Source organism: Sinocyclocheilus anshuiensis, unplaced genomic scaffold (assembly GCF_001515605.1).
Source record: "Sinocyclocheilus anshuiensis isolate Anshui unplaced genomic scaffold, SAMN03320099.WGS_v1.1 scaffold62, whole genome shotgun sequence".
Classification (NCBI taxonomy): Eukaryota; Metazoa; Chordata; class Actinopteri; order Cypriniformes; family Cyprinidae; genus Sinocyclocheilus; species Sinocyclocheilus anshuiensis.
In genome coordinates, this window is record NW_015544180.1 from 854,028 (window position 1) to 865,492 (window position 11,465).

Here is an 11,465-nt window from a genome sequence, read left to right on the forward strand (position 1 = left end):
TTATGCTGGTCCTTTGCTGGTTTAAGCTGGTCCTTAGCTGGTCATGTGCTGGTCCTAAGCTGGTCCGACCAGCTTAAGACCAGCAAAGGACCAGCATAAACCAGCAAAGGACCAGCATAAACCAGCAAAGGACCAGCATAAACCAGCAAAGGACCAGCTCAAACCAGCATCAAAACATACCTAACCAGCATATGCTTGTTTTTTCAACAGGGTATGCAAATATGAGAATTTGTGACGTGTGAAATTCGTGGAATGGGATTTGAATTTAAAACTCAAAAAAAAAAAAAAAAAAAAAAAAAAAGATTAAATATTTTATTTGTTTACCTGCATGTCATGTGACCATTTACCAACATCAGAGAACTGAAATATTATTGAAATATCAATTATAAAAATACAAAAAAAATATTGCAAAATTAACTTAAAATCTACTTCAAGTAAATATTTTAAAGTTTAAATGGATAACGTTTTTTTTCAGGAATATTGTATTTATTCTTGAAATAAATGAACTGTGCAAAGGAAAAAAAAAATGACTCGTTTAAGTCCACTTTCTTTTTAGAGACAATATTTAGTTATGATTCACTTTCAGCTTTACAACTTTGCAGCCTGTTTACATTCATATACAGCTGCATTACACACTGGACGAAATGCAATTTATAAAAATCCATAATAGGGGCACTTTAAAACGACAAACTTATTTCTATGGTGATCATGTCTGAAAAGACTATTCTGGGCTAAATACGAGTTCTGTTGACGGCACAAGCAACAGTATTTGCAGCCTGCAGTTGATAAGCAGAGAACCGTTTTTTTTCCCCTCAGTCAAAAAATAGTGATTAACATTGTGATTATTACACTTCTTTTAAAGTGTTGTTGGTTAGATACTTGGACTTTGTAAAATAGCATCCATATGTAATTCACTTAAGTGAAAAATAGCATTTGACAAATATTGTTGCTTTTCTAGGCGAAACAGCTCTTATTACAAGACAGAAGTCGAAATTCACTGGAAAGAAATGGCAGAATCAGCAGCGAGTCGGTTTGTGGATCAGTTCAGCTGTCCAGTCTGTTTGGATGGACTGAAGGAGCCGGTGACGATTCCCTGTGGACACAGTTACTGTATGAGCTGCATTACTGACTGCTGGGGCCAGAAGGAGCAGGGGCCGCCGTACCGCTGTCCCCAATGCAGAGAGAGCTTCAGTCAGAGACCTCTACTGAAGAAGAACACTCTGATAGCTGAGATGATGGAGACGCTGCAGAAGACGTCTCTACAAACGGCTGCTGTGGACTGTGATGTTTGCACTACAGAGAAGAGAAGAGCTGTAAAGTCCTGTCTGCAGTGCTTGGCCTCCTTCTGTCAAACTCACCTGCAGCTTCACTATCAATCTCCAGCGTTTATGAAGCACAAACTAGTCGAAGCCTCCAGAAACATTCAGGAGAACATCTGCCTCAGTCATGGGAAACTTCTGGAGATTTACTGTCAGGACGACTGTCAGAGCATTTGTTGTTTGTGTACTGATAATCATAAAGGACACAGTGTGGTGTCTGTGGATTCAGAATGGACTAGGAAAAAGGTAATATCGACGATAATAAAAAAATTCATTATTTTATAGCATACATTTATATCAGCTGTGGCTCGTCTGTAAGGGCAGGTGGGGCAGAGCGCTACCAAAATATTCATCCAAAACATAGACTTATATATAAACTCAATCAATAATTGTAAATGTGTTCAAGACTCCAGACTAAGATGACATCTGCTTCGGTCAGATATTAGTCTGCGTCAGGACAGTAACTAGTTGGCACATCTGTTCTTCCTACGTGGAGTAGCATTTCAAAATAATGAATGCATAAATACTTTTGTTTAATCGTGCTCATGCAAATAGCCTTTATATAGTTCTGTTGTGTTTGTTTTATGTTTGAGAATAGACATGGATTTTTTTCCTCGATGGATTTCCTCCACAACTTGTAATATTCCAAAACAACACTCGGAGACAATAAATACTACATTAAGGCAATTATATTTCTAAGGTAGCATTTTATGCGGGTGATCGTGACTTAGTACATAAAGCCTGTCAGAGCACAGGCTGAATAACGCAGCAACTGCCAAAAGTGTTCTGCATGCGTTCAGTGATTAGAATATAAAGCTTACAAAATATGATAAACTAGCGCTAAGACCCAGGCTCTGCCCAACCAAAATTTACAGTCAGGAGCCGCTACTGTTTATAGTCTGTCATTTTGATTCCCTTGGTTACACCCCTTTACCAGAGTGGAATGGTGTTAAGTCTATTTTTGTCTATTGTTTTATTGTTATGTTAACATCCTTAGGAAGAGTTAAAGGAGATAAAGGAGACGTGCCAAAAACTGATCCAGGAGCGAGAGAGGGGTCAGCGGGAGCTCAGTGAAGCTCTGAAGCTTCTTCAAGTATATTTCTTTATGTCCTCTTTAGTTTTAAAGTTTGTTTGACACACAAAAGTAGATCTTTTAAATTCAATAAAAGTGGACAATGATGACCAATGGGTTTTTAGCTCCAAAAATGGATATAAAAAGTGTTTATACATTTCACAATGTTCTTATTGAGACTTCTGTCCATTTTGGAGCTTGACGGCCACTAATTTACTGTCTATCTACATTGTTTTGAGTCACAACGATGATCTGCATGATCAGATCTTTGTGTCTCTGACAGAGTTCAGCGCTAGAGACCATGGAGAACGTTGAGAAGGTCTTCACTGAGCTCATCTGCTCTCTTGAGAAGAAACGCTCTGAGATTAAAGAGCAGATCAGAACTCGGGAGAAGACCGAGATAGATCGAGCAGAGGAACTTCACAGACATCTGGATCAAGAGCTGACAGAACTCAGAAAAAGACAAGCTGAGATTGAAAAACTTCTGATTACTGAGGATCAGGTCAATTTTCTGAAGGTAATGAAAGTCAGTATACCGCCATGCTTCTATACTGACTCACATTTTAAAATAGTCTCTTTAACATAACAAGCTGTTTGTCTCGTTTCAGAGCTGTCAGTCTGTGTGTGCTTTACCTACATTTGAAAACGTTCCCATTACACAACACACTCATCTGTATTTTAAAGATGTTTCAATCTCGATATTTAAGGAGGTTTTGGAGGACATCTGTCAACAACAAACAGCTAAAATATCACAAGAAGGTCTGAATATTTCAATATATTGTATTGTCATTCATACTCTGCAGGATTAAAGCAACAAATTAATCACGTTTGTTTTGTGTTGTCTCTTCAGTGTCAAAAGTCTGTGTTGCCAAGACCCAAAATGATTTTTTGCAGTGTGAGTTCAACTGCGGTTTCCTTGAGGCAAACATTTAATAATTGATAAGTATATGATCTGTTACAGTGTGACCATTTTGGAACCAAAGTGTACTTCGTTCAATATTTGATCTGTTGATGTTTTTTTTTTTTTTTTCTCCTCCTCAGATTTCTGTGAACTTCACCTGGATCCAAACACTACAAACAATGCCCTCAAACTATCTGATGACAACAGGAAAGTATCATTTACATATAAAAAACAGCATTATCCTGATCACCCGGAGCGATTTGATAGATATGTGAATGTCATGTGTCGAGAGGGTTTGTGGATCTGTTGATGTTTTTTTTTTTTTTTCTCCTCCTCAGATTTCTGTGAACTTCACCTGGATCCAAACACTACAAACAATGCCCTCAAACTATCTGATGACAACAGGAAAGTATCATTTACATATAAAAAACAGCATTATCCTGATCACCCGGAGCGATTTGATAGATATGTGAATGTCATGTGTCGAGAGGGTTTGTGTGGTCGCGGTTACTGGGAGGTCGAGTGCAGTGGAAAGCAATGGGCTGTAGCAGTTTGTTACAAAGGAATTGGACGTAAAGGAGACAGTGATGACTGTAGACTTGGTGACAACAAAAAGTCCTGGCGATTCAGCTTCTATCTACAAAATTTCTATTTCACTCATGACAAAAAGAAAGTCTCAGTCCCTGCTGTCTGCTCCTCTAGAGTAGGAGTGTATCTGGATCATGGAGCAGGAACTCTGTCCTTCTACAGCGTCTCTGACAAAATTACTCTTCTTCACAGAGTCCAGACCACTTTCACTGAACCCTTACATCCTGCGTTTTTCGCTGGATATGGCTCATCTGTCAGGATCATAGAAGAGCAGAGTTTAAAAATATAATGCATCAGAAAATACTACATAAAAATGTCATGCACTGCAGACAGGATTTGTATTTCACATGTCGGCAAATCAAATGAAATCAGCTAAATTGCATGTGCAAGCACGCTCTTAGTACAGCACAACATTGATGCACCGAAAAACAATCAAAAACTAATTTACAGAATTAAATTAGAACAGTATATACCTTTCTAATAAATAAAAATGAAATAAGTAACAAGGTGCAGAACATCAGCAGTCCGGCACCGAGAACAGAAAAAGGAAAAAAGCCCAAGATAAAGCCCGTGGATGCCTTTAAGGTACGTTCATAATCCTGTTAAACTTTTTTTGGCTGTTGACGTTAATAACATTTATCAGCATTAATTAATGTTTTAATTATCATATGATGAGCTCATTGACGACTTCGCTTCCAGAAAAAGCAGGAGTGCCTTTGTAAATGTTGAAATTTGGAATGCTCCAGCAGATGACGTAGCTATATCAGCGTTGATTTTCGGAGTGTCTATTTAAACAAAGGCCGTTTCTCAAACGGAAGGCTGCATCCTCCGGATGTCGCATTTGTAGGCTGCATACGTCATAAAGAAGATCTTATTTTAGAATATTAACAGTTATAAATTTGACCATTATTCTTAGTTAAGCGTAAATTGTTGTAATATGCTTATGACTCGCGAATGTAATGCTCAGTTATTCCCATTGAAACATAGCCCGCCTTGTTGGCAGAAGCTATTTACACTAACTCCGCCCACCTACGTGTGATTGGGCTAGTCAACACTACAAAAGACAATTAACAAGCAACATCTCCAGTGTTGTAGATGGTAAAGTGTGTGCCGTAGTTGTTTTGATGCGATCGACCCGAGCTCGAATCTGCCTTTTGCCAAACTTTTTTTCCCTCCCTTTTCAAATCTCATATCGCATTGGAAAGGCATTTATTTTAATAAAGATGAAGGAAATAATCGAAAAGTTGAAAATAAAGTATCGGGTAGGGTAGGTGTAGGGAGGCCTTTATTGTCCCAATAAGGTGGCATCCATTTTTTTAAATTTGAATTAAAATTATAATTTACACTCAATACATTATTATTGCATGCTGTTTTATAATTTGCTTCAATACTGTGGTGCAGATAATTGCCACTATTTGCAAAAAGTAGTATAAATAGCAGAAAATCCTGCTATTTTATCATAGTGTAAATGGAATATAGCTATTTGCGCTTGGTGTAAATAGCCTCAATCGCTATTTATACTGAGTGCAAATAGCCGATGCCTTTGATTTTTTTATTAAATTTATTATTGTTTATTTTGATATTTAATATTTTAAAATGTTTTATTTAATGTGTGTAATTTTAGTTTTTTTTTTTTATTTGTAAATAATACAATTTAATTACAATTTCTTTATTTATTTACTTTTATGCTTTATTAAAGTTCTATTTTGACCCCTATAGTAGGTGTTTTTGTTTTAGTTTTTTTTTTTACTTCCATAATATTTGGGGGAGGGGGCACAACAATAAAATTTTGCTCAGGGCACCCATTTGGCTGTGGCGGCGCTAGGGCGGGGCTTGATGGGGTTTGGATTTCCTTGATGGCATTAGGATTTACTAATGATATTCCTGTTTTTTTTTTTAAACTCCCAGTGTCACTTTAATTAACACTGAAAAATAAACATTAAAAACCTAGAAGAAAAAAAAAAAGGTGCCTAATATGTGTCCTATAAACAATTGACATTATGGGGGAGGGGTCAGTATCAACAGCTATCACGATGGAGCGCTATTTAATGTCAAGTAAAAGACCACGAATTTCAGACACTTTGCAGATGAGAACAATAACACAAGTCGACAGTCTCAAGCCCTATTTACACTTGTGCGTTTTCGTTTTAAAACAGCGTTTTCAAATGAAAGTGATCCTCGTCTAGACTTGCGGTTTCACTGCGTTTCAGAAACGTTCTCCGTCCACACTAAACAATCGAAAACGCATGTCACATGACCATTCTTGCAGGTACAACCATATATATATATAAGTAGATGCCTCATTAGCGACTGTTTCTATGGGCCGCTATACGTAAGCCGTCCGCCATATTGTAACGGTCAACTTGACGCCATTCCCCATCGTAATCACTGAATATTTGAAAGATGCCACAATCCTGCACAGAACGGCTCAACGGCTCTGTGAGAACATACAGTATGGTGAATGACGTCAAGTTGACCCTTCCAAGATGGTGGCCGCATCTACGTGCCTGGAGCCGTCGAATGGGGAATCTATACATATCTATGGGTACAACAATGAGCATGATGTTATTGTTTACATGGTCGTCAAGGATACACAGAACGAATCTGGGCAGCCATGCCATCGTTTTCAAAAGTCTCCGTTTTGGTCCGTTTACACTGAAACGCAACCCCGGAGTTTTCAAACTAAAACGGGGTCTGCAGTGTTTTCGGAAGTCTGTGTTTTCGAGGGTTGAAAACGCCAGAGTAGTGTAAACAAAACAGGCGCAACCGTGGCAAAAGTTATGCGTTTTAAAAAATAGCTTATGTGGAAATAGTTTTTTTAATTGTCTGCACTTTATCTATTGTAAAATATTGTTGACACTTGATGGTCAAAAAAATGAGTAAAAAAAATGTGTAAATAAATAAATATAAAATAAAATAAAAATATACTACATCGTATTTTAAGTAAAATATCACAACATTAACAAGATACACAACATTTACATGTACAGTACACAGTGAAAATGACACAAATATGACATAGTGGCCAACTGGATGTAGCACAGCATAGTTTGAAATCAACAATTTAAAGTTTGACCAGTGACTGGTCACGAGGTCTCAAGAACAGAGTAATTTTTTATTAACAATCAAAAATAAAACAAAACACTACCCTGAAGGGAAGAACACAGGGTCTAAGAGAAGGCAACGATCAATGACAGAGAGCACAGGTCGAATAAGCAGGGAAGGAAATTAGAGGGTAACGGAGGGTAACACAACATAGCCTACAGGAGAACACATGGCACATAAACAAACAAACAACAAAAGCCATGTGTTGTTCACACTGAACAGGACTACTCAAGATCACATGAGCAGGGGTGTATTCCAGGGGGGCATTCCAGAAATCAGGTTATGTGACATACCCGGGTATGTTTAAGGGTAAGTAAGCGGATAAACTCTTAATAAACAGAGGTAACTCTCAGGGTATGTAAGTAGCCATAACAACTTATTCGCTGAACATAACCTGCTCCAGAGTAGGTTATGTTTCAGGGTTAGTTTACTTCAGCGCTATCAGTACGTGATAGCGCTGAAATAAACTATACTATATTGTATATGATTACAATATAGTATATAAATAAATATAAATATACTATGTAGTTGGATGATATGTTAATTATAAAGCACTATTATAAGTAATATATAAGGTAATATATATTGTCATATATAATAGTTATCGATATTTATTAATTATAAAACACTATTATAACAAGGTAATATTGATTATATTTTACTGTCATCACACATCGTGGATCTGCATTTTCTATAATGTATTTATATCATAAAATACATATGTTATATTTCTTATTATATAACTTGCATCAAACAAAACAAAATAATTCTTATTCTCAGTGATTAAAAGATTAACGAATTTTTTTTTTAAATAGTTGCACAACCACCAATTAGGTGGCAATATGCACTATGTAAATCATAGATATATATATGATGTAAATGACCATTGAACAGAAGTAGAAGGAAGAAGCAGCATGGCTTGCTTTTTCTTAGCGTCGGTTTCCATGGTGACTCGTCGCTCAGTTGAGAATGTCTTGTATGTTAACCGTGAACATACTCTGGGTTGAGGGGGGAGGGCACCTATGCTGAATGTAATCTCCATTTTTGGAACTGGAAGCCGAAACGACGCATGCGCGCACTTCCACTTCATGTAAACAACGCATGTGCATTGCCCTGCTGCTTAAGTCAACACGGACATGCGTTGTTTACACGAAGCGGAAGTGCACGCATGCGTCCTGATACTCTCCAAAATGGAGGCAAGCCACAGCAGACTGGATGAGGAGGAGAAGAATTGTTGAACAAAGTCGTTATTTTTGTTTTCTTTGCACACAAAAAGTATTCTCATAGCTTCGTAAAATTACGGTTGAACTACTGATGTCACATGGACTATTTTACTGATGTCCTTACTATGTTTCTGGACCTTGATCGTGGTAGTAACCTTGCTGTCTATGGGAGGGTCAAAGAGCTCTCAGAATGCATAAAAAATATCTTAATTTGTGTTCCAAAGATGAACGAAGGTCTTACGGGTTTGGAACGACTTGAGGGAGAGTAATTAATGACAGAATGTTCATTTTTGGGTGAACTATCCCTTTAAAAACATAATGCTTTCTGCTATACCCCCCTATCTTTATGAAAGATTTCAGCTGCTCATTTTTGTTTTGACCTCTGGAGAAAGGAGCAGATAACGATTGGCTCACAGCGACCTGCAGCTGAACACACTCAAAACGTGGAGCGGCTTCAGAGGAAATTATAAGAGAAGCTCTTACACGTTTGAATTCATTCACTATTCATAAACCGGTGTTCTGACGATTTGTGCAACCCTGTCAATGCCACAACAAAAATGCTACCCATTCGATTATGTTTTATTAACCCTAAACCTACCCTTACAGTAATGCAAATACAGTAATTATGTGTTGTTCAATGTGAGAAAATGTACGCAGTATGTGCACATGTGCAGTAAGCTAGGACAATCTGACGGGTAGGATGAAATGTCAGGACACCTGCACAGAAAATCTCTGCACCTGTACTCTGTGTGTAAACAACTTGCATAGGCCTATACTTGTGTAAATTGCATAAACTGCATTTTTGTAAATATTCTCTATAATGTATTAATGTTTAGTACTGGAATGCCCAGTACCACAACAAATTGCACAACAGTCTGTCGTGCTCACTTGACTAATAAAATGTATTCTGATTCTGAGTGTCCTTCAGTGTCTTTTAAGTACACCAAAATGCCACTTGTAATTCACCCAATATATCCACTAGGTAGTGCTAATAATTTACTTAAACTACAAGTTTATACTGTGTGTTCACAAGTGTCACAAATGCATATTATTGTTTGCATAAAACATTTTTATTTGTAATACTCTGGAAAAGTTACAACAAACAAAATAAGCTGTAAAGTTCAAAAGAAGCTCTGAAGGAGTGTTCTCATTCGTTCGTCTTATAAGATAAGTTGGATCAAATAAGTTAAAAAAGATCATTATCCTTTTTTACTGATGCAGCTTTTGAGTTAGCCACAATTTTCACAATGTTTCCACACAGCATATATAAACTGATCCACATCATGATGAAGGTGAATGTACGACCACAAAACACTCTGTGCTGTTCAGATGTTCATCACCTGTCGTATCTCAGTCTTTCATCAATGACCTTTATAATCTTCATTCAGGCTGAGAACATTCATATTTATCCATTTGAATATCAAACTTATGTTTGTACTGGCCAGTTTGTACTATTAACTACATACATTTCTGATTCCACAGAATAAATATGTAAGATTTTTATATCTTATTCTTATCTTGTATATTATATTGATCTATCTTTGTAATTGATTTATTAGCAGATTCAACAGTGATTTTCTGTTGTTAGTCTTTAACTGGTAAAATCCTCAGATAGGTTTTTTCATCAAGATTACGAAACAATGGCAAGACAGTGTCAGTGAAGGTGGTTGTGAATGTGTGTAGATGTGTGTTAGTTACAGGATCAGAGAATGACACTGTTCCTCTGTCATAGTCCAGACGAACTCTCACACACTCAAGCTTCTGTTTAACAGGAAAACCAAACCTTTCAGACAGTCCATACTGATCATACCGCACACTCCAGACATCAGTGCTAAAGTATTCATCTCCCTTCCTCTGGTTTGATGCTGCAGATACTCCAACACTCCAGTGTGAGCTCTCCTTAACCTCCACATCCCAGCAGTGTGTTCCTGAGTTAAAACCCTCTGAAGCCAGGACACAAAGACACTCATCAAATCTCTCTGGATTATCAGGAAGGGGCTGTTTTTCCTCGCTGTATCTCACACTGGTCAGATCATCAGACAGGATGAGATCTGGATTTGCAGTGTTTGGATCCAGAATCACAGGAGCTGAAGAGACACAATCAACAGCTGCTTTTATTCTGATGTTCATATAATGATGAAGAGTGAACCGAACACAGATTATTATGTATTAACAACACTTCTCCTATTGAAGAAACATATCAGGCATCTTTAAATCTGTAAATCTTCCCCCTTGCATCATTTCCAGTGTGTGTGTAAGAGCTCAGATCTTCTCCAGACTCACTGTTCTGGATGGTGTTCTGCATCTTCTTCCAGACTCTGAAGGGCAGGTTGCCCAAGTAACGCGGCACATCAATCAAAACTCCAGAAGGTGTCTGTGGATCCGGCTGTGATGAGATCTGGGCTCTGGAAGAACATTCAGGGTCAGAACTGCAGTGGCTTTGGATCAGAAGCAGAGAGAGCAGAGACAGCAGCAGATCACTCACCTTTCCATTGAGACTGGAAACTTCTGCAGAACAAACACACAGTTTATCATCAACAACTCAATCAATCAATCAATCAATCAATCAATCAATCAATCAATCAATCAATCAATCAATCAATCAATCAATCAATCAATCAATCAATCAATCAATCAATCAATCAATCAATCAATCAATCAATCAATCAATCAATAAATGATCTGAAATCAGACCTTCAGAAAGCAGACGTCACTGGCTTTCATCATCTCCTCCATGTCTTTGATCGAGTATGAAACAGCTGAGATGAGACTGTTGATCTCCTCCAGCTTCTCCTCCATCATCTGCTTCTTCTGCTCCTCTTCCTCCCTCAGTGCAGTGATTGTAGCTTCTTCTTCATCTCTGAGAAACTGATGAAGCTTCTCAAACTGCTGTTTAATCTGATGCTCTGTGTGATCAGCTTGAGACTGAAATCAAATCACATTCACTTCAATCGTCTCAAAGATGCAACTTATTCTGGAGCAGCATGAAGAGCGGGTAGATAAATGTGGGTTAGTTAACTACAATTTTAACTTTCTGAAGCACTAGTACTGTAGTAGATGTTCTGTCTCTGTAGAGGAAAAATAAACATTAAACATTTTTTGTCACAAAATCATCGTTTTAAATAGCTATTAATGAGATCAATTTATATGTGATAGCATTTGTAAGCATACCCACTGAATGAAGTATGCATACACACACACACACACACACACACACACACACACACACACACACACACATATATATATATATAAAT

The 11,465-nt window shown here is 37.5% G+C and overlaps 2 protein-coding genes across 2 annotated transcripts in view; one reads left to right on the forward strand and one right to left on the reverse strand.

Annotated features, from left to right (window-relative positions):
• Nucleotides 1–4,446, forward strand: part of LOC107696356 (E3 ubiquitin/ISG15 ligase TRIM25-like) — a 7,498-nt gene extending 3,052 nt beyond the window's left edge. Inside the window, exons 2-7 of the mRNA XM_016496654.1 lie at nucleotides 959–1,565; nucleotides 2,317–2,412; nucleotides 2,675–2,908; nucleotides 3,000–3,150; nucleotides 3,242–3,286; nucleotides 3,631–4,446. Coding sequence (XP_016352140.1) covers nucleotides 1,008–1,565; nucleotides 2,317–2,412; nucleotides 2,675–2,908; nucleotides 3,000–3,150; nucleotides 3,242–3,286; nucleotides 3,631–4,169 — 1,623 coding nt within the window. The 5' untranslated portion in view covers nucleotides 959–1,007 and the 3' untranslated portion in view covers nucleotides 4,170–4,446. The remainder of the gene's footprint in view (nucleotides 1–958; nucleotides 1,566–2,316; nucleotides 2,413–2,674; nucleotides 2,909–2,999; nucleotides 3,151–3,241; nucleotides 3,287–3,630) is intronic.
• Nucleotides 4,447–9,296: 4,850 nt separating this feature from the next.
• LOC107696341 (nuclear factor 7, ovary-like) overlaps nucleotides 9,297–11,465 on the reverse strand; it is a 5,952-nt gene continuing 3,783 nt past the window's right edge. Inside the window, exons 3-6 of the mRNA XM_016496637.1 lie at nucleotides 10,903–11,133; nucleotides 10,694–10,716; nucleotides 10,492–10,613; nucleotides 9,297–10,295 (exon numbers count right to left, since the gene is read on the reverse strand). Coding sequence (XP_016352123.1) covers nucleotides 9,793–10,295; nucleotides 10,492–10,613; nucleotides 10,694–10,716; nucleotides 10,903–11,133 — 879 coding nt within the window. The 3' untranslated portion in view covers nucleotides 9,297–9,792. The remainder of the gene's footprint in view (nucleotides 10,296–10,491; nucleotides 10,614–10,693; nucleotides 10,717–10,902; nucleotides 11,134–11,465) is intronic.